The 21,681-nt window shown below is 46.8% G+C and overlaps 2 protein-coding genes across 7 annotated transcripts in view; one reads left to right on the top strand and one right to left on the bottom strand.

The window, feature by feature from the left end:
* The first annotated feature begins 26 nt into the window (after positions 1–26).
* On the top strand, positions 27–18,252 carry LOC105019583 (centrosome and spindle pole-associated protein 1). 4 transcript variants are annotated; one of them, XM_029116147.2, is made up of 29 exons: positions 27–75; positions 378–475; positions 544–634; positions 752–855; positions 1,263–1,343; positions 1,649–1,741; positions 2,020–2,396; positions 2,539–2,637; positions 3,201–3,295; positions 3,478–3,574; positions 3,696–3,753; positions 4,475–4,776; positions 4,893–5,011; positions 7,348–7,435; positions 9,451–9,568; positions 10,525–10,672; positions 10,969–11,136; positions 11,215–11,321; positions 11,477–11,626; positions 11,726–11,869; positions 11,974–12,078; positions 13,129–13,195; positions 13,303–13,432; positions 14,068–14,195; positions 15,995–16,035; positions 16,136–16,193; positions 16,950–17,062; positions 17,305–17,461; positions 17,671–18,252. In XM_029116147.2, exons 2-29 carry the CDS (start codon positions 380–382, stop codon positions 17,826–17,828), a joined length of 3,492 nt encoding a protein of 1,163 aa, XP_028971980.2. In that variant the 5' UTR covers positions 27–75; positions 378–379; the 3' UTR covers positions 17,829–18,252. The 4 variants fall into 4 exon arrangements, with proteins under 4 accessions (XP_028971980.2, XP_028971982.2, XP_028971983.2 ...); XM_029116149.2 differs by lacking the exon at positions 1,263–1,343; XM_029116150.2 differs by lacking the exon at positions 11,974–12,078.
* Positions 18,253–18,365: 113 nt separating this feature from the next.
* Positions 18,366–21,681, bottom strand: part of arfgef1 (ADP-ribosylation factor guanine nucleotide-exchange factor 1 (brefeldin A-inhibited)) — a 58,957-nt gene continuing 55,641 nt past the window's right edge. For all 3 annotated transcript variants that reach the window (XM_020041861.3, XM_020041862.3, XM_010885870.5), the window contains 2 exons: positions 20,181–20,298; positions 18,366–20,088 (listed from right to left, as the gene is read on the bottom strand). In XM_020041861.3, coding sequence (XP_019897420.2) covers positions 19,867–20,088; positions 20,181–20,298 — 340 coding nt within the window. In that variant the 3' untranslated portion in view covers positions 18,366–19,866. The remainder of the gene's footprint in view (positions 20,089–20,180; positions 20,299–21,681) is intronic.

The raw sequence follows: 21,681 nt of genomic DNA, 5'->3' as shown, positions 1-21,681 counted from the left end.
TCTCACAAATCGGCAGTGTCATTCAAACGTTCGCGCATCATTTTTGGTTTGTTTGCGACCTAGGCTATTCATTGGGTAAGACAACGTGTTAGTTTTGGTTTGCTAATATTTTTCTAAATTGATTGATTAAATGTAAATGCTTTAGAACAACTTACTAATGTATTAGCAAGGATTGTTGCTAGCGAGTTTATTAAAGTTAGCTAGCTCCTGATATTCCGCAGGCTTTGTGTATTGCGGTTGCCTAACAACGGAAAAATGAACGCTTCTGTTTCCATCAGATCTTTAATTTGTCTAATTTCTGTTGTCAAACTGTTCAGCTGTTACTGTTTAAGTATTTTGATCGACTGAAATCCTGCATGTATTTGTATTTAATGAAGAAATGGGTAACTTGGACAATTTCTTGGAAGATCAGAAAGAACCGTCTCAAGAGAGTGCATGTTTGGAAGAGGAGGATCTACCTTACATGACAATCAAGGTGTGTATTTGTACGGAATGTTTATGCTTGTTTGAGAGGTTGTCAATTACATTTATCACTGCCAACAGACAAAGACAATCCGTGTAAACCCTGTAAAAGAAAATGATGCGCCATTTGACTGGACATCAACTCCGAGAAGGCTTCAAACTCTTGGCAAAGGTAAACCTATCCTATTTTGCTAGGTTCACCACCATGAATTGCCACAGAAGATTTGTTGTGTGTCTCTATAAGTGTGGTAGTTGATAATGATCCAAGTCTGGTGGGTTTTTGTTCTAGATGAAAGCTCTGGACTAAGTTTACAGTTGGGAGCAGAATATGAACAGAAGAAGCAAAAACTCCAGGAAGAGCTTCGTTCTGAGTACAGACGATTTGTGGCTCAGGTTTGCTAAATTGGTGTTTAGAACATAATTATGTATTATACTGTTCTTTAGCAATACTCCATGATGAGTAAAATGTATATGTAGAATATGGTACATATTGAAATAGTGTCTTAGTTTTCCATAAAACGTGCAGGAATGTAATGCCCATGGTAGAAAGGTAGGCAGTCCTGTTCTGTCCACATCCTTTAGACCCAGCATTACAGGACCGTGTCCATTAAAATGGGTTGTTCTGTCCCCTAAACCGAAATCAGGTGTAAAGTGTTGTTGTTTTAGTTTTGAATTCATTTGTATTTCCCAGAGTCACACTGTTAGTTTCTTCCTGTGTGATTGAAAACCATGTTGATTTAAGAAATCTCTCAAGGACAAATGTTATTGGTTGAACTCACCCTTCCAATGTTGGACTGTAGAAAAAGGATCTGCGCGCGGTTAAGACGGATCCACACGCTCCGGGCCTATCCTTACCTATTGACGTGAGGAGATTTGCCAAGGTAGCCATTTACTGCTTGCGTGCGTGCTTGTGCGTGCGCACACGCATTGGGGGGTGCTTAAGGGAGTGCATGGAACCTGTGATCATTCTGACCGAGCCTTCTTTCATTGCACCAAGGGTTAGAGGCCCTCTGGGGCCACAGCAACAACTTTAGTTGACACTGGTGTATGCTGGCTCCTTGGAGATAACCTAATGCTGCATAACTTGCTAAACGAAAAATAGCTGGAAATCCGTTAATGGATTTTTTTGAATTATTAAAATGGGGAAGGGTTAAAATATGGGCATGTTTATGTGGTCTTCTTCCAGGACAAGCTAAGAGATGAGAGGAACAAGGAATATAACCTCTTCCTTAAAGGATGGTCGGGACAGACTAGCAGACGATCTTCAAAGCCTGCCCAGGTAAGGCTATATTGTAATACCTTGAAAATGATCCATGTCTAAATTGTGAAATACCTTGACCTATCGGATGTGGCTCTACATCACACATTTTGCCTTTATTTCTACCTACCCTTTCTCCACATGGAATTCAACTGTAGGCTGATTGTGCACTTATTTTTTTATTTGTTTGTGTACACTCGCTCCTTGTCAGCGTGTGTTGATAAAATCTTTTTTAAATATTCATTGTATTGCATGTGATCCCATTCTGACCATCAACACCTCTGCTTCCTAATTCCTAGTTTCAGGCCCCAGAGTTTCAGGCCCCTGCTGCACCTAATTCCCACCCAGCCATCCCAGAGGCCCAGATTAGCCGTCCTTGGGACCCACTTCCACCCAAGAAGGATGCTGCCACCTTGACTGACGGAGGGACAGGGCCAGAGGGTCGTGGCCCACGAGGGAGAAGGCGCTGGGATCTTCAGAGACTGGAAGAATCCCTGGAACACTGGGAGAGCAGGAGGCCCAGGAGGAGAAGCAGACACAGGGAGTACAGCTCTGAAGAGTACCTCTCCACAGAGGAGGAAGAGTTTGAGTTCTTGGATAGGAGGAGGCAGAGAAGGAGCCGCAAGCCTGAGTCTCCTGAGAGAAGAGAGAGGAGAGTAACTGACAGACCTGCCAAGTGAGTCTCATCAAAGATACTTGATAAGATAATGTTCTCTCCTCTCAGCAAACCGCATGCTGCTTGTCAAACATGAATTCTGATAAAGGGAGGGATTATGCTCACTGCTGTTGTGGATCATTGTTCTATCTCTGTATGTCAGAGCGACGCGAGGAAGGAGAGGGGTGGAACCTGCTGTGGTCCATGACGATGACACACAAGACCAGATCAGAACGTTCCAGTCAGCAACACCAAAACCTAAGTACTGAGCCCAGAAATGCATGGTCCTTAATGGAATCAATCTAATTAGATTAGTCAGGGCTTTATTGTTGATTTTTGAAGCTAGATGTTTTAAATGGCCAGTAAGGTAATCACTTTAGCAGAGTAGACCACAACATGTCTGAAACCTTTCTGTTGATTCATTCCTGTATTGATTGTGCAGGGAGATTACAAAAGGAGAACGGTAATGCACACAACTGATGCTCAGGCCCCTTCTCCCTGGCTAATTTATTGTAGTCGTGTGTAACATATGGGTTTCCTGTGTCGTATTTCATTGTCATACTGTGAATATACCTCTAAAGTGAACATTTCACGAGAGCATTTCGTCTCACTGCAATTGCTGTTTAGGTTTTAGCTCAAGACATTGATTTGACTGGCTGCTGGGTCTTTACTCTGGGTTGCTGGGTCACTGGGCAGAGAGGAGGTTCTACAGTCAGACTGGAGAGAAGCTTGATTAGTTAAGCAGCGTGTTTCATGAGCTTCGCTAAGTGGGTGTTCTGAACGGCGGGATGGTTACCTAGTTGCTGTGTGTCTGTGTAACCTCAGGAGTCTCGTGACGCCAGTTGCCATGAAGACGGTCGAGAGGTCCAGGTCTGAAGCCGATATGGACAGGGGCGTGTTCGCCACCGGACTCATGATTGGTAGCGCCCATACTCATTTCAATTCCAGAATGTCTAGAATACGTCCGTTTCTTGTTGGACCTTCCAAATGTCTTCAGAGTTGTAAATGAACGCAAAGAAATGGCATCCCACCATGTGCTTGGATACGTTGTGAATATCTCAGAGCTTCCAGGTAAAGGCCTGTTTGTTGGGTCTTGTCTCAGGGACAGCTGAGGAGGATGCGGCCAGAGACCGGAGGAAGGAGCGCTACAGGCAGGAGCTGCTGGAGCAGATGGCCGAGGGACGGAGGAACAAGAAGAAGTGAGTTTAACCCCTGCAATACGGGCCGGTGGTTTGCTGTCAGATTGGACCCGGATGTTGGGTAATGTCACAGTGTAAACTGAGAATGTCACTGTGTACAAGATGTTCTCATTTTTTCTAGGGAGAAGGATCTGGAGCTGAGAGTGGCTGCCACAGGGGCTGTTGACCCAGAGAAACAGGTGAAACTGTTGTTCAGGAACGTTGTTGATGAATTAATAAATGGATGTTTTCAAGTATGTTTTGCAGATGGTCTGTCCTTGAATGAGCAGAAAATGTGAGGTCATGGCAAAAGATATGCTGAGTTGGTAACAGTTTTGTAATAATGTCTATTCTTTCATTTGTAGCAATGGCAGAAGGTAAATCATGAGTCCCTCATGCTGTGGTTGTACAAAGACTTGTCATATTGTCACTCAAGATGTGACTGTTTTTTTCACTCATCTCCAGTGACAAATATGATGATTTTTGAATTTAGTTTCTCTTTACATCGAAATTACTTCTGAAACACAGACTTTGGCAATGATGTAGCAGCTGTCTGGCAGCGTGTTTTGTCCTGATAATCTATTAATGCAGGGGTTCTCAACTCTGAGCTTGGGAGGTACTGCTTGAAACTGGAAACATGCTTGTTTTCTATTGTTCCTAGTAGTTAGTTGCATGCACCTGGTGTATCAGGTCTTAACGATTCTCTGATTTGGGGGAGTGAAATTAAAACCATCCGACTTCTTACAAAAACAAAACTTTTGGTACTCCGGGTGATGAAACCTGGAGTTGAGATCCGCTACATAAATGTGTTCCGGCCCTGAATTATTGTGTGCTTTATAATGCCTAGACATTGTTCTTGCTGCTGTCTTGAAGTGTTTGTGTTCATTTTTATTCATCCCTACGTCCGCCCCCTACTCCCAGCCTGACCGCATTAAGCAGTTTGGGGCGGTGAACCGTGGCGACGAGGGCCAGAGACGTGACATCCAGCATAGACCCGGGGTCAGCCTGGACGCCCTGGGGTCTGACTGTAAACCATGGCCCCGCCAGCAGAGGCGAGACACGGGCACGGAGGAGAGTCTTCCCCCTGAGAGGCCCCGTGTCGCCTTTCCCTCCCTACCAGTGACTGATGCCCTGGGCCGGCTACCAGGGGCCGACGTAGCTCCTCTCCACAAGGACTTCCCCAGGAGCCTCTCCAGTACCCTGGGAGAGATGATCGCCCCGAGGTACGGTGACATGAGAACGCGAGTCAATATTCATAGGCGTTGCCGTGTTTTCCTTTTGAACGTACGTGTGTGTGTGTGTGTGTGTGTGTGTGTGTGTGTGCGTGTACTGCTCACAGAATCGCCGACTTGCCGCCTCCATTGCCGCCAACTCTAACTGATGCCTACCGAACTCCATATGATGAGGCCTATTACTGCTACGGAGCGAGGAATCCCCGGGACCTCAACCCATCCCACTGTTAGTACGGTTTCCATTTGGACAAGATACGCCCTGCAAAGGGTTCTCATTAAACTGACTTGTGACAGGTTACGACCAGAAGGTGCATCTCTGCCCTGCGGTGTTGTATGAAATGAAGAAAAACCTTTCAGGACAGATGGGGTTACCTAACAGTAGTTTCAGCTTGTTTGTGGATTTTACCGAGTGGTGCATGCTTGAACGTGACATGCACATGCACAGAAGCTTTAGGAAGCTCCAGGTCTTTTGGCCTGTTGGACTAAAGCGTCCCAAGCATTCAGGTCAGCAACATCTAACACTGGGCAGTCACAGTTTTCAGAACCATAAAGTTCTCTCTATCCTAAACATTATAACGTATTGCAGACAGATCTGTGGTGCAGACAATTGTCTCTTTGAATTGTTTCTGGTGGCTCCACTGTGACCCGCCCAGCCTTAAATCACCCCCTTGGAATGCTCCATAGAGGGTTTTTACAGTTTATTATGAAGCTAATATATCACCAGATCAATGGCTAACAATATAATTCTGATATTACTCATTATTGATTTATGCTGCTCAGGGAGGTACAGCTTATTGGAAATAAGTTCCACAGATTTCCAGTCCAGATTTAGGCCCACTGTATGTGAATGACTGCATCCAATATTCTCCACTACAGGGAACTTGATGTAATTCAACAGCCAATAAGCCATAATCTTTATCAGATGGGAAGGTATCCATTCTGAGCTCAGGGTTTTGGTGCTGGTTTCACGGACACAGATTAAACCTAGTCATAGACAAAAAAAAATAAGCTCAGTGTTGATTTTCCATGAACCTTTTTTTTTTTTATAGTCACAGACTTTGTATTAATCTTTATCTGTGAACCCGGCCCTTGGAGTTTGTAAGGATCCGATAAATGGAATGTTTTGTGTGATTCACGTCTTTTATGTACAAACCCGATTCCAAAAAAGTTGGGACACTGTACAATTGATGCAGTATGTGGTCTGGCACTGTAATGTTGGAAAATGCAAGGTCTCCCCTGAAAGAGACGATGTCTGGATGGGAGCATATGTTGTTCTAGAACTTGGATATAACTGTCAGCATTGATGGTGCCTTTCCAGATGTGTAGGCTGCCCATGCCATCAGGCTTCTGAACTGAGCGCTGATAACAACTTGGGTTGTCCTTGTCCTCTTTAGTCCGGATAACATGGCGTCCCAGTTTTCCAAAATGAACTTCAAATTTTGATTTGTCTGACCACAGAACACTTTTCCACTTTGCCACAGTCCATTTTAAATGATCATTGGCCCAGAGAAATGCCTGCGCTTCTGGATCCTGTTTAGATACGGCTTCTTTTTTGACCTATAGAGTTTTAGCCGGCAACGGCGAATGGCACGGTGGATTGTGTTCACCGACAATGTTTTCTGGAAGTATTCCTGAGCCCATGTTGTGATTTCCATTGAAGTATCATTCCTGTATGTGATGCAGTGCCGTCTGAGGGCCCGAAGATCACGGGCATCCAGTATGGTTTTCTGGCCTTGACCCTTACGCACAGAGATTGTTCCAGATTCTCTGAATCTTTGGATGATATTATGCACTGTAGATGATGATAACTTCAAACTCCTTGCAATTTTTCTCTGAGAAACTCCTTTCTGATATTGCTCCACTATTTTTCGCCGCAGCATTGGGGGAATTGGTGATCCTCTGCCCATCTTGACTTCTGAGAGACACTGCCACTCTGAGAGGCTCTTTTTATACCCAATCATGTTGCCAATTGACATAATAAGTTGCAAATTGGTCCTCCAGCTGTTCCTTATTTGTACATTTAACTTTTCCGGCCTCTTATTGCTACCTGTCCCAACTTTTTTGGAATGTTTGGCATGACATTACAAAATGTCTCACTTTCAACATTCGATATGTTATCTATATTCTATTGTGAATTAAATATAAGTTAATGAGATTTGTAATTTATTCCATTCCTTTTTTACTCGCAATATGTACAGTGTCCCAACTTTTTTGGAATGGGGTTTGTAGATGTGGGGACCTGAATACCCCACAAAGATAGGAACACTACAGAAATTGTTCCCCAAAAGGGTTTTGGCACATCTCCACTATTTAAAATGTAACTTAGAGGTTAGGTTTAGGAAAAAAACATATATAGTTTGGCAATGTGTTAGAATTGGGGTTACCTTTATGTTTATGCATTACCGTTTAGGTGTTAGGGCTAAGTTAAGTTTAGGCATAATGGTTAGGTTATTCAGGTTAAGGTTAGGGTAATTTCTGGTCTCCACAAGGATGGAGAAATGAAGTTTGTGTGTGTGAAATTGATATCCAACTGATGTTGTGTTCTTCTCATTTTCCCGTTAGATGGACCTCCAGTGAGTGGAGGTCAGACCCTGCTCTTCCCCTACCAGCCTCCAGGAATGATGCTTCTCCCTGGGCATCAAGGAGCCCGGTGGGTGTCCTTAACACAGGACACAAAGGACATACTCCAACCTATGATTACACAGTTTGTTGAGAAAGTGAAACAAATCCTTTGGTGTGTAGATATGTAAGGAGCCAGCCGGGGGCACCATAAGCAAGCATTTAGACCTGTTTGTAGACCAGAGCTACCTTGCTTCCCTCTACCCTAATTGAGCACGGGAGCCTGGGTAGGAATGTTTCGGTGAAAAGTGATTACATTCAGGTCACCGCCGGTCATGACCAGGAGGCTTCCGTTGGCAGGGCATATTGACCTCGTATTGACCCGGGCTAAGGCAGCTGAGAACCGGCAAAGCGGTCGTTGCTTCGTTTCAGCCACTCCCTCCGGAGAGTCGGGCACCTGCTTTTAGCTGTTGTTGCTTGGAGAAGTGTTCTAATCCAAGGACGTTGGACCCGCTAAGCATTATGGGAAAGATCGTAGAGATGGTTTACGTTCACTGGGAGAAAACAACATGTTTTAGCATATGGATAGCGCAGCTGAAGGCATCCACGTATAGTCGTGTGAAAAAATAAGTACAGTTGCTGGAAAATATATATATATATTTAATTATTTATTTATTTTTAAGTTTTACATTTGGATATTTGAGTTAAACTCAAACCACATTCATTGATAAAGTCGCACAAAAAGACGGCTTTCCAGAGGGTGTACGTTTTCAAATGACGGTTGTCAACTGGGTGGGCCTTCTAACTTTAATTTGCTGATCATTTTGGATGACCCTATTTTAGTGCACTGAAGTACAACTTAACTGGTTCCAAAACAAGATATTTCAAGTGAATAACACTGATACACCCATCAGCCATAACATTATGACCACTGACAGGTGAAGTGAATAACACTGATACACCCATCAGCCATAACATTATGACCACTGACAGGTGAAGTGAATAACACTGACCCACCGATCAGCCATAACATTATGACCACTGACAGGTGAAGTGAATAACACTGACACACCCATCAGCCATAACATTATGACCACTGACAGGTGAAGTGAATAACACTGATAATCTTATCATGGCACCTGTCAGTGGGTGGGATATATTAGGCAGCAAGTGAACATGTCCTCAAAGTTGATGTGTTAGATGCCAGAAAAATGGGCAAGCGTAAGGATCTGAGCAACTTTGACAAGGGCTAAATTGTGATGGCTAGATGACTGGGTCAGAGCATCTCCAAAACTGCAGCCCTTGTGAGGTTTTCCTGGTCTGCAGTGGTCAGAATCAAAAGTGGTCAAATGAGAACACATGACACCTGGAGAACACATGGCACCAGGGTGCTGGGAAACCTTGGGTCCTGCCATTCATCTGGATGTTACTTTGACACGTACCACCTACCTATGCATTGCTGCATACCATTTGCACCCTTTCATGGCAACAATATTCCCTGATGGCACTGGCCTCTTGGCGCCCTGACACAAATCAAAAATGGTTCAGGAATGGTTTGAGGACCACAACAACAAGTTCAAGGTATTGACTTTGCCTCCAAATTCCCAGATCTCAATCCAATCGAGCATCTGTGAGATGTGCTGGAGAAAACAAGTCTGATCCATGGAGGCCCCACCTAGCAACTTACAGGACTTTAAGGATCTGCTGCTAACGTCTTGGTGCCAGATACCACAGCACACCTTCAGAGGTCTAGTGGAGTCCATGCCTCGATGGGTCAGGGCTGTTTTGGCGGGAAAGGGGGACCTACACAATATTGGGCAGGTGGTCATAATGTTATGGCTGATCCCTGTATATTAAAACACTCTGCACTCCTTGTTTCAAATGGTTTTAAAACTATAACATAGATTTTCTGGAAAAAGCCCAATCCTGCCTGTTGGCAATGTGACAGAGCCGACAGGTTCCTTTCAGGTTTGGGGAATTGGCTCCTCCGTGCTTTTCCACAGGACAGCGTAACCAAGACCAAATTAATACAATACACCTAGGGTTGTCTTAACCATTAACATCTGGATGTCTTAACGATAACATCTGGATGTCCTTCTCCTGAAGAACCAATCAGCATCCGGTAGCTCTGCCTGAGCCTGGGCTGGGGGTTGGACCAATAGGAAAGAGGCCCAAGCAGTCTAAGGAGAGCGTGCTGAACTACCAGGAAGCCCTGCGACAACAGGTAGGATACACTTAAAACATTGACTTTGGTTAAACCAGGATGTCCTGACTGACCTCAACAATCCTACAGGATGCACTTTTGGTTTTACGACTTTTATGACACAATGAGAAGCCTATGTGTGAAGTTTTCTGGCGGTCTCTAGACAACCACACCTTGCATGCATCATAAATCATCAAAGGAGAGGGCTTGATGTTTCTCCCAGCTGTGGTATGGAGGTGGGGTAAGTGTGATGGAGGGATCTGTTAGCTGCACTCTCATCTGTATGATTAAAGACCGAGGGAAAAGTCTGTCCTTCTCTCGTCCTCGCCTCATCTTTCCCAGACAAATGCCAGGTTTTCTGGCTCTCATATTGATTTACTTTCATCTCCAGGTTGTTCGCCATCATACTCTTGTGTGTGCCAATAATTGCGTGATTACGAAAAGGCCATAGAAATGTCCAGTTTCAAAAAGGGTTTGTTTTGCTCTGCGCTTCTGAACATAATGCTGGCTCCCAGGCTGTTTTCTGAAGGAGAGTTGGGGGAGATGTGTGGAAGGAGTTGAGATGCTAGCTCCGCCAGTGATGTCAGACTGGTTTCTCACTGCTGATGCCTGAGGGACAGAACCAATGACACAGATTAGTGACAGACTGCAATATTTTGACAGGAAGAGAACAGGCGCGAGTGGAGTCAGCACTTTTACCTGGTAAAGGAAATACTACAGGAATATAACTAGGGCAGCATAAAAAAGCAGAATACGTTTTCATATATACCGCAGAGCACAGTTTCAGTATTTTGTCATAGATACAGCTTTCTGCGGTTGTGCGAATCGTGAAACGGAAATGTATTCATAACTGTAATTTAGTTAGACATTTCTGTCAGTTCATGAGCTTTGGAGCAGAGAATGTTCTTACCACTCACATTAAATCAGAATATTTTCAAATGACCAGAACTTCACTGCATATTTCCCTCTGGCCACAGATCAAGGAGAAAGAGAGTCGACAAAGAGAAGAGAGGGAGGCCAGTGATCGCTACAATGCTAAGATTGAGGAGGAGAGTAAGGCCTTTGACCCCTGGGGAAAGGGGGGTGGAGGAGCCCCTCTCAGGGATGACAACGGAAACCTGATCAGTACGTAACATGGAGTCCACACATGATATCGCTTTGTTTACTGTCTTAACCAGCAGATTCAGGTTTATTCATAACTATACATTGTGGTGCGTGTTCGTGTATGTGAGTGTAAAACAAATGTGGCCAGTCACTGGATTTAGTCTAAACCGCCAGATATTGCCGTGGCTTCATTGGCTATTATTGCCCAGTCAACGCCTGTTGTCACGGCATCGGCCCTGGTGTGACGAGGGTCTGAATCTGGCCGATGCCTCCATGCTGGAGGAGTCTCTGAAGTTGATGTCTCCGTGTTCCTCCAGGTGACCTGAACAGAATGCACAGGACCAACGAGGAAGCATACGCGAACCCAGAGTCCAGGGATAGGGGGAAACCCCGGGTCTCTGTAGCCAGGAGTGAAGGAGGAGGGGGAGGTGGAGGCCGTATTCCCACGGGGGAGGAGGCGTTCCCCTCCGGCCAACAACTGTCAGGTGGCCCAACTCACTCTACCAGAACTGTCCCGGTCTCGTGGGTGTGGACCGATGAGTCATCCTGCTCTGTTCCTGCAGGTTTCTCCCAGCCGTCACAGTTCGCCCGTGGCAACATGTTCAGTGATCAGCGCACTCTGCAGAAGCTCCAGGATCAGGGCACCTACAAAGACTTCCTGAAGCAGCAGGTAGTGACCCTACAGCCCCCCGCTGTAAGAATGGGACCATGCTATTGATCTGTGGATACTACCGACACCACCCACAGAAAGGGTCTGCGTTGTCCCAAAGAAACCCTGCCAAACCGCAGGCGACGGGATGAACGGTGCTGTCTTGTGTTGCACAGATCGACGACAAGAGGAGGAGGGAGGCAGAGGAGAGGGACCGTAAAAGGATGGAGGAGGAGAGGGAGGAGAAAAGGGTGGCTGAACAGAGGGTTTGTATACAGAAGGAGTTTGAGGAGGAGCAGGACAGGAAGCGACGAAAAGAGGTTGAGGTGAAAATCTGGCTCACTTTCAGACTACATACCAACATATTGACTGGTGGAAGGATTTGTTGTCAGTGTTGAAACGGCACTCCTGTCTTTTCCCTTTAGCAAATGACCAAGAATGAAGAGCTGATTCGCCAGGCTGAGGAGCGCCGAAGGGAAGCAGACAGGAAGAGAAGGGAGGAGGAAGAGCGGGAGAATGAGAGTCTAAGGAAACAGATGGAGAGGGAAAGGCAGGCGCTGAAGGCAGATGTGTGTTGAACTCCTTCAGAAGACGCTGGATTGTTCTAGAAGTTACTTGGTGTTGTATCCAGTCACTGAACGTGCATTGTGCTCTCTCCTTAACGCTGAGCCAGAGGGCCAATTCTCCAATCATTCCAGCCCTGCAGAAAAAATTGTACAAGCACCTAACCCCTAGACCTCCCAGTGCTACCAGTCAATTCTCCTCCAGGGCCCTGTCTGTAAGTCTCACTACACTGGCTAGATGTACCTAAAGTGGCTTTAACGCTGACCCTAGCCATAACCTTGATCCTAGCCATGACCCTAGTCATGACCCTGACCCTAGCCATGACCCTAGCCCTGACCCTAGCCATGACCCTGGGCATGACCCTGACCCTTGCTCCATGTCCGGCACAACTTGAGAGAAATGGTTATTCTGTGACCTGAACTATAGCCCTAACCTTCCCCTTGCCAACTCACCTGTGGGGCGTTAGTGTACAGCGTTAGTGTACAGCGTTAGTGTACAGCGTTAGTGTAGAGGGTTAATGTACAGCGTTAGTGTACAGCGTTAGTGTACAGCGTTAGTGTAGAGGGTTAATGTACAGCGTTAGTGTACAGCGTTAGTGTAGAGGGTTAATGTTAGCCACGGAGGTCCCATTACATTACTAATGGGGCTTTTTCACAATCCTTCCTAGTTCCATAATGGGAACATTTATTTTTATATTTTATTTGATAAAAATAAAAGGAAAGTATGTGATATATTAGAAATTGTGCTTTTAAATCATTGTCAAATTGTCGTACTATATTGTCATATAAATACTTTTTTTTTAATACAGGCTTCATACCAATTATCTCAGTTAATAGTCTCAAACTGATTATGAATGTACAAATGTGTTGCATAAAAGTGCAGACTTTTATATTAAATACAATATCAGCACTAGTTCCATTTACAACATACCCAAATCATTATAAACCAGGTCCTGAATTCTAATTGGCTGATAGTTGTGGTATATCAGACCGTATAACGTTGTTTTACACTATCTTGCACAGGTGTAATGTAGCCTCATGGCTAGATCATTTCAGCAGTAACTGAATGGTTACTGGTTCAAAACCCACAGTTGAAAATGTGGAAGTGCTTTAACTATGCCCTTGGTGATGAATGGCTGCTGTAAGTTGCTCTGGATAAGGGCATATGCACAATGTCTATTATGTTAATGTAAACTGTGATTGGCCAACCCCTGGTTGGTGACCGCCATAAGAAAGTTTGTGTAAATTCTCCTGTGTATTCCCAGGGAGGTTCTGTCTCAGCACCACACTCCCCGCCGGTCCCTGCCCGGAGAAACCAGCTCCGAGCCACAGGTGACAGACCCAACCAGGCAACACTGGCACACAGCCCTGACCTCTCTGACATCTCGGCTCGCCACAAAAATCTCACTCGGCTATGTTTCTGTCTGCCTTCCTAACAGAGGAGAGGCCAGAGGGCGTGATCCGGGGGCTGTCCACCCTGCGGAGGCGGCTGAGGAGTGAACAGAGACGGCTGGAGGGTCAGCTGCTGCAGAGGGACAGAAAGGACAAGGACACGCCCCTCCCCGACCGGTAGGCATGACGGACACGCCCCTCCCCGACCGGTAGGCATGACGGACATGCCCCTCCCCGACCGGTAGGCGTGACGGACACGCCCCTCCCCGACCGGTAGGCGTGACGGACACGCCCCTCCCCGACCGGTAGGCATGACGGACACGCCCCTCCCCGACCGGTAGGCATGACGGACACGCCCCTCCCCGACCGGTAGGCAGGGTAGAGCTAAACCATTCACAGAGAACAGCCTGGTCCTTATTGGAGAAACAGGTTTTCAGGAAGAACAGACTGTTTAATTAAGGGCAAATAATAGAAATTGAACTGTTGATGTTGGTCTTCAAAACACTGCTTGTATTCTAACACTAGTGAACCATAGAAGGACCCGGAAAATACCTCTTGGGTCTCTGCCAGTTTGGAGGCTTTCCTCCGTTCGTATAAGCAGCTTATGCAAAATACCTCATCACACGTGCCTCGTGTCTGATAGCAGCACTTGAATGTGTCCAACATCCACGGGCCCAAGTGCTCGTCGTTCTTATTCTGATTCAGCCCTTGTAATGTGAACACCCTAATTTACTTGGGATTTGTGTGAGCTGTGTGCCCGTCTACACATGGTGCCCTAAGACCTTGACCGTTCCATGCGCTGTTGTGCCCAGGCACGGTGGGCATCCCCGCAGTGACGTGTTCCAGGTGGCACGTGTCGGCGCCCGGGGGCTGTCAAGGAGAGTGGCGGCCCGTGTCAACAAGCAGAACGTCCGGGAGTCCGACCCGCTCAAACACAGAGGCAAGTCAGTTACACCTGGACGTGACCTGGCGTCCATCATCTCGTTCTCCCTACCTGTCCTGATCCAGCCCCAAAGGACATGTAACCTCATGTCAGATGTGGAATATATACCTTTCCTGTGCGTGTGGGAGGTGGGGTTGAGGGAGCAGTGTGACAGGATGTGGGGTGGCCAGTCTGGGGAGGTGTGCCCATGTACCTGAATGGGTTTATTTTCATAGTGAAAACCAATTAAGAGAAGACGGCAGTATAAATGTTCCTGTACATGTGGAGCTTGGAAGAGGCTCCCATCATAGGACGGGATGGGTGCAGAACGTGCCTGGTTACATCCTGATATGCAGCCGTGCCCATTTAGGGGTCACTCCCTTGTGTCTATTCGAAGAATAGCTTAGTCCACACCGGCTGTTGCTTATCTGCTCTGTGAAATACCAGACCCTCTCAACAGCACTGAGTGGTTCTGTTTCTTTGGTTGCTAAGGTGACAGACCATAAACAACAGGATTCCACAATGACAGAGAGGGCTCTGCTGGCTGTTGATGGAGGTGAATGAGACACACACACCTACCATGCAGAAGTGGAACGGGTCAACTATTCTATTTAGCTTGGCCGTGCAGCACTCATTAATTCCTCTGTGCTTCGTCTCCTCTCCGCCACGATGTGGTGTTACTATCACGATATCTCATCACAGAAACAGGCGGCAATGAAACAAAGGAAACGGGCTTTGAATAAATTCGCAGAACTGAGTTGATGTGGCGGTATAGATAAAACGCAAACAAACACATGCAGGGGTTTGCAGAAATGGGAAGTAGCAGTTATACAAGGCTGTGCTGCAGGTGTGTTCTCTAGACCAGGGCTGGCCAACCCTGTTCCTGGAGAGCCACAGTCCTGTAGGTTTTCTCTCCAACTCTTATTCAGCACACCTGATTCTAATTAGTAGTTGGATGAAAAGCAGACTCAGGTTAGTCACAAATGAGGCTGAAGAGAAAACCTACAGGACTGTGGGTCTCCAGGAACAGGGTTGGCCAGCCCTGCTCTAGAGTCCAATGCGTCGCTGTAGTGTGTGAGCAGTGTCTCTTGCCTCCAGTGCTCTAACTCATTGGGGGTCCCACCCAAATTGGGGTGCGTCCTGGCTGCCCTGCGCTCGTCACGTCCATCCAGAGCCGAGGAGCTGATCCTCACCACAGCCCCCACTCGGTCAACATGCCAGACCTGTTATGGAAAAGGGGAGGGGGTTGACGGCAGAGGACCTGTGGGATTAGGCTTTGATACTCCTCTCCCCCAGGTCAGTGCTGACTATGGGTTTAATCCTGGACACAGCTGATCTGGTACGGCAGGTGCAGCCCTCTTAGCTCAGCCCCCCCCCCCCCAGTCTAGTGGCCACTGGCCAGAGAGAGTCCCTCCGATTCACAGACTGGTGTGGGGGGGAAATCCACCATGATTGGCTAATCTGGGTCCAGCTGTACCTTATCGTTAGCGCTGGCCTGTGTTGTGATGTGGTAATCCTGGACGGAGGGGACTGTGTGTGTGTGTGTGTGTGTGTGTGTGTGTGTGTGTGTGTGTGTGTGTGTGTGTGTGTGTGTGTGTGTGTGTGTGTGTGTGTGTGTGTGTGTGTGTGTGTGTGTGTGTGTGTGTGTGTGTGTGTGTGTGTTGCAGGCAGCGCGTCTTGTGAGGGGGTGTGCGACGTACCCCGACCAGCAACAGTCTGTACTCAGGAGACAACAGAGCAGGATCAGAGACATGAGAGGGGGACAGCCAGGTCACTGACACCATGCTGTTAACCTCTCTAATCTCCCATTCCAACAGACTACGAGCCGTCCGGGATTCAACAGCCCCGTCGTCACGCTGTGAGTCCGCTCGTCTCGTTGTTCCCCTGTGTCAGAGCCGCTCCTGGCCAAGCAAACGGACTGTTGATGTTTAAATTGGTGTCTGTGTTTGTCCTGCCAGAGGGAGAATCCGGGCCACCAGAGAGTCCATTCACTGGAGTCAGAGAGTACCTTCATTGGTGAGCTTTCTGGTCAGGATAACCTGAGTTGAATCGGTGGCAGAACAACCGTCCCCCTGGGAATATGTTTACTGGATGTGATGAATGGTGATTCATACAGTCTTACAGTAGCTGTTTGGTGGACACAAACATTTTTTAAATCCTTGTGGGGACCAAAATAAAATCATCCCTAAATACAAGGTCTAACCCAAAATCAACCCCAAAGGTGAAAGTATTTTCATGGGGTACGAAGTGTCAGGTTTTAATGTTTTGTGGAGACTTCTGGTCCCCACATGTATAGTAAAATCAGGATCATACACACACACACACACACACACACACACACACACACACACACACACACACACACACACACACACACACACACACACACACACACACACACACACACACACACACACACACACACACACACACACACACACACACACACACACACACACACACACACACACACACACACACACACACACGACTGCAGCCAACTGAGGGAAAGAACGGCCCACTTTGAGCAGCTGCCAATGCCAACATGGCAATGCCAACAAGCCAAGCCACAGAGCTGGTGCCAGTTCTGACAGAAATGGCAGACGGCCCCTGCCAACTGCAGGGTGGCAGTGGCACGGCCTTGGCCGGGCTGAGAGAAGAGGACAGGAAGTTAACGCAGTGCAGCTGCTACAGAGTGTGCTGTCATATTCTCTATTATGAACAGGGTGGTAAGAACCCTCAAGGCCTTGTGTTACTGTGCTCTGCCCTCAGACTATCCTGATGGGGACGCAGGGTCCCTGTCGCCGGCACAGGTTGACCCGAGGACCAGACAGCCTGCAGTCCGGGAGAGCTGGAGGCCCGTCAGGAGGAGAGATCTCCCAGAAGTAATAGTTTACTTCAGATAAGCGCTACAGAATAGTCAGCAGTACATAATTAAAGGGCCTCTTCAATAGCCCCTTGACTAATCCATTAATTTCTGAGGGTTTTGAGAAGGGTCTGACAAGCCACCGTTTGCTGCGTCGGGTGTCGTAACCCTGCGTCGGGTGTCGTAACCCTGCGTCGGGTGTCGTAACCCTCTGTGCTCCCACCGCTTTGACTTAGTGATCTCTCCATGTTGTTGTCCCAGGTTGGGGTGACCGCTGGTGGTCAGAGGGGTCATTCCTTCCAACCAGATGGCCGGTCTCTGTTCCCCGTGACCAGCTTGAATGTGGATGAGGTCGGGGACCGCAACCAGAGACGCGTCCGCGGCCCCCAAGACTTCAGCGAGCATGATGGGAGATCAGGTGAGAGACACAACCTCTGTGGGAGTGTCCTGTGACCTTGTACAGATGACAAGAACGGGTGCAAAAAGGCTTTAACGCCAAAAAGTGCCGGTAGACTTTTTGATGTAATGAACAAGAGAAATGTAAATCTAGATGTCTGGAGTTAGGATTCAGGGGCTGGTTTTGTGTGACTGACCGGCCTCTCTGGGCTCCTGGTGGGATGTTGGCAGATAAAGGGGATGACCTCTCGCTGCGGTCCACCCCATTCCACCCGGACAGGCGTGTTTCCATAGAGACTGTTGCCACGGAGCCCTGGCTGCGACCCGGCACGTCAGACACACAGAAGTGGTTTGGAGCGGGTCAGATCCGGAGAGAGGCCGGCTACTAGAGACATTTCGGGTGTATGCTGTGCAGTCAGTTTGGTAACCCTTGGTTCAAAGTTAATTTGGTATTTTCTGTTGCCGCATCAGAGGGCAAAACATCTGCGTAAAAACATGTTTTTACACAGAAAAATATATAAAATGTTGCTTGAGCGAACTTTTTTCAACACCACCACCAGAGCAGATGTCCAACTGGAGATGTGGTAGTAGCAGATATTTTAGCCTCTGTATACAGCAGTATATTTGAGATATTTTAGCCTCTGCTTGGCTGAGGGTCGTGAAATATTTACAGCATTTGGCCCTGATCGGCACCACTGCCACAGATCTAGAATAGTAGCACTCTTGTCTGCAGATGCATGTTAATGCTAATGTTTTTATGTACTTTGGCAAAATACAGTTAAAACATGTGAATCTGATGTTTAAATGTTTGTATGTAGCAACTAAATATGTTAATATATACAAAAAGTATTTAATCTTGTCTGTTCAGATTGTTTGTAGTGTTCAATCCTTTCTTGACCCATTGTCAAATCAAATGGCAACACCAATTAAGTTCAAAAACTTTATTGACCTATAACCTGATTGGAATATCGGATGATGACCAGTTTTGTACAGAAAGTTGTACACAGGTCTTTTTTTCAACATAGAAAACTTTACATTGCTGAACCATATACATGTTGTTTTCTACATCCGTGATCTAGGAATGTGTCAGATCCAGACACTTAACAGAAGTCTCTTTTTAAAGCACAGCTAACATTATATCTTCATTTACTCTATACATACAGCCTGTCCCCCAACAGTCCCCTCAAAAAAAGAAAATTTAAATATATTATGAATTTGTTCAAATTTGTACACTAACTTCAAACATGGAAACAGACCAGTGACTCGGAAGCAGCTCCCATCCGTGCCAATTCAGAAACATTGGTGATAGAAATGGTGTCTATAGAGCGAATATTTCTGTGTAGAACATAACAGAAAAAATATATATGATCCATTTCTATCTGAACCTTCGGTTTTGTAGCCAACTCCTGAACAAGTCTGCGTTTGCTTTTTTCCAGTTTTAGAGAAGCCCCAGTAGTCAACTATTAGTTGAAAAGCCATTGAACATATAAAATTGAATAATTTAACCCTCACTTTGTGTCGTCGTTCAATTACAAATCTTCTACAGGACAATCTGCAGGAAAGACGGTTCAGTCTAATAAATTATTAAGGTAAAAATCTCCAGTGCATTCCGTAATGAGATCAAGTGACGCAAAATCCAGGAAAAAAACAATCCAGAAATAAAATCTAGTGTTATGAGATTATTTTACAAAGCGGTATTTTTTTTTCAACCAGGGGCTAATGTTGCTAACATTAGCCATCAGTGGTGAAGCCAGGAAAAGATTTATGTCACTTTACATACTGAATATTTGTAATTTGCATTGTATGGTGTAGAGTATGTGTAGACATTTAATTCTCAAGAATAGTTTTCAGGAATACAGTAATAATATCAAGAAGCAGACCTTTTTAAAATATAGTTCAATATAGACACACTTCTGTGTTATGTGGGGAGGCTCACTTTCTAATTATGTATATTTTGCAGAGGTCAGTGTAATTGTGTAATCCAGTGGAGAATCAGACCTGTATGTACCAGGCCAAACCCTAACTCCCATGATACCACTGGCTTTAGGTAGAAGTTAGTCATAGGATAGAGGTTCAGCTTGATCTTCCCGTCTCCTGAGCTTAACCATTTAGGGGTATTTTGCACAAGCTGACCTTTAGATCAGGGTCAAGGATCAACTATGACATGGAGAGGGCATTTCATGTCACGATCCGTCCGATTCACAGAGACCCCTGGAAGTTTGCAGTACCATTTGTGGGGGATTCTGGGTGCCAGAACTGGGCGGGGTCAGATCAGGTGCACCCCGCGCGGTACCCTGGGGAGGGGACACCACAGTCCTACAGGGTTTGGACAGTAGACAAACTGAAGGCAACAAGGGGTCTTGGACTAGCAGAGCTCCATGCTTCCACGTCCAGAGGCCTCTTTCCCAGCCTGCCACAAGTGCACCCTCACTGGGCTTCCCCTTCAGCAGCCACTCCTCTTGCAATGTCCAGTTCTGGTTCTGGTGGTGGTTCCAGTTCTGGCCGGGACGAATCGGGCAGCTGGGAGATCTGAAAGACGAAGCCAATGCGTAGGTAGAACCGCCGCAGCACGGCCCGCAGTTCTGGGATCAGATCAAACTGCATGATGTCACACAGCAGAGTGTAGTACCTGGACGCGTGGGCCCTGAACTGGAGAACGACACACAAATCAGACTCGTACCCACACCCAGGACGTGACCGGGTCTCCTGGAAAACACGAGAGCCTGTCTGGAGATGCTTACCCTGTCGTCACTGATCTTCAGGACCTTGGTGAGAAACAGTAGGAGCAGGCTGGTCCAGGCCTCTCTGTGGCTCTCTGACGTCAGAGTCAGGAAGTAGGCCAGTGCTTCACTGCACACACTGTGGGAGGAAACCATGATTAGGATGCTCGCTGACCGTATGAACACAGTCCAGTGACAGTCCACTAATGAATGGCTCTGCAGCAAGACTAATGTGGCATCATATAATGTGTTTACACCAGTCATGATTTCAGCTTTGCCTTCTGACCTCAAACCCTCGCCCTGGACCTTTTATTAGACCCACCATCTGCTCAACATCCTCCTCACGACTCGTACCCTCCCACATCTGCCCTTCCGTCCGCTCAACATCCTCCTCACGACTCGTACCCTCCCACGTCTGCCCTTCCTCTGCACATCCTCCTCACGACTCGTACCCTCCCACGTCTGCCCTTCCTCTGCACATCCTCCTCACGACTCGTACCCTCCCACGTCTGCCCTTCCTCTGCACATCCTCCTCACGACTCGTACCCTCCCACATCTGCCCTTCCTCTGCACATCCTCCTCACGACTCGTACCCTCCCACATCTGGCCTTCCTCTGCACATCCTCCTCACGACTCTCACTCCTGGACCTCCCAAATCGGCCGTCTTAAGAGGTCAGGCGTAATGTCCCTTCAATTCCAACCTGTTCCTCTGTTATTACACGGACTGATCAGTGACAGTGTTTCCCCAGCAGCCTAACCCTGACATGCATTGCTCGTCAATAACAATAATTAAAGTTGTTTACACTGGGAGACTGCAGGCCGCTGCCTGCCTTGTTTAAAAAAAAATAAACACTCCAGACGTTCAACTCATTTAAATAAAAGTAATTATGTTTGTGGAGAGTTTCACCCACAACAAAGCACGTAATTAGTTAAGAAATATTTGTTTAAATCGATATCACATTCTGGGCTTTCCTCAGACCGTACATGGAAATAATTATCTCCACATGGCTGCCCTTACACAGCTCAGGGAGGGAGGGTTTCGTGTGTCGCTGGAAAAATAGCTTATTAGCGAGAGGGAAAGGAGACGGATATCAACAGAATGTCGTTAATGGACAACCACAAAGCTAGGCCTGTTTATAAAACGGGACGTTTTAAGTGGCGTGCTGTTTAATGTGAAGCTCTGATGACTTCAGTTGGGTAGCAGGTTGCGATGGAGGGAGGAACCGAGGCGGAAGTTGGCTGGAGATAAGATGTCGGTTTGCAGTGTGAGTAATTAGGCTTCACACTGGCAATGTAGGGTGGGAGATAGCATGGTAGTTAGTGTTGGGCTGGTTACTGTAACACAGCTGTTTGTTAATCCCCGAGACGAAAAGGTGACCTCACCTCACAGCAGCACGGTACTGAACCCTAATAGCTCCTGGAAGTAGCTCCCAATAAGAGTGACTACATCACTGAAATGTAGTCATCAAACTCTGCATTCAAGTTAGCATTCAGTAATGAGATGGAGGCAGCCTTGGGCATT

Source organism: Esox lucius, chromosome 21 (assembly GCF_011004845.1).
Source record: "Esox lucius isolate fEsoLuc1 chromosome 21, fEsoLuc1.pri, whole genome shotgun sequence".
NCBI classification, from domain to species: Eukaryota; Metazoa; Chordata; class Actinopteri; order Esociformes; family Esocidae; genus Esox; species Esox lucius.
The sequence above is the reverse complement of the archived record's forward strand: the minus strand, read 5'-3'. Positions and strand labels throughout refer to the sequence as shown.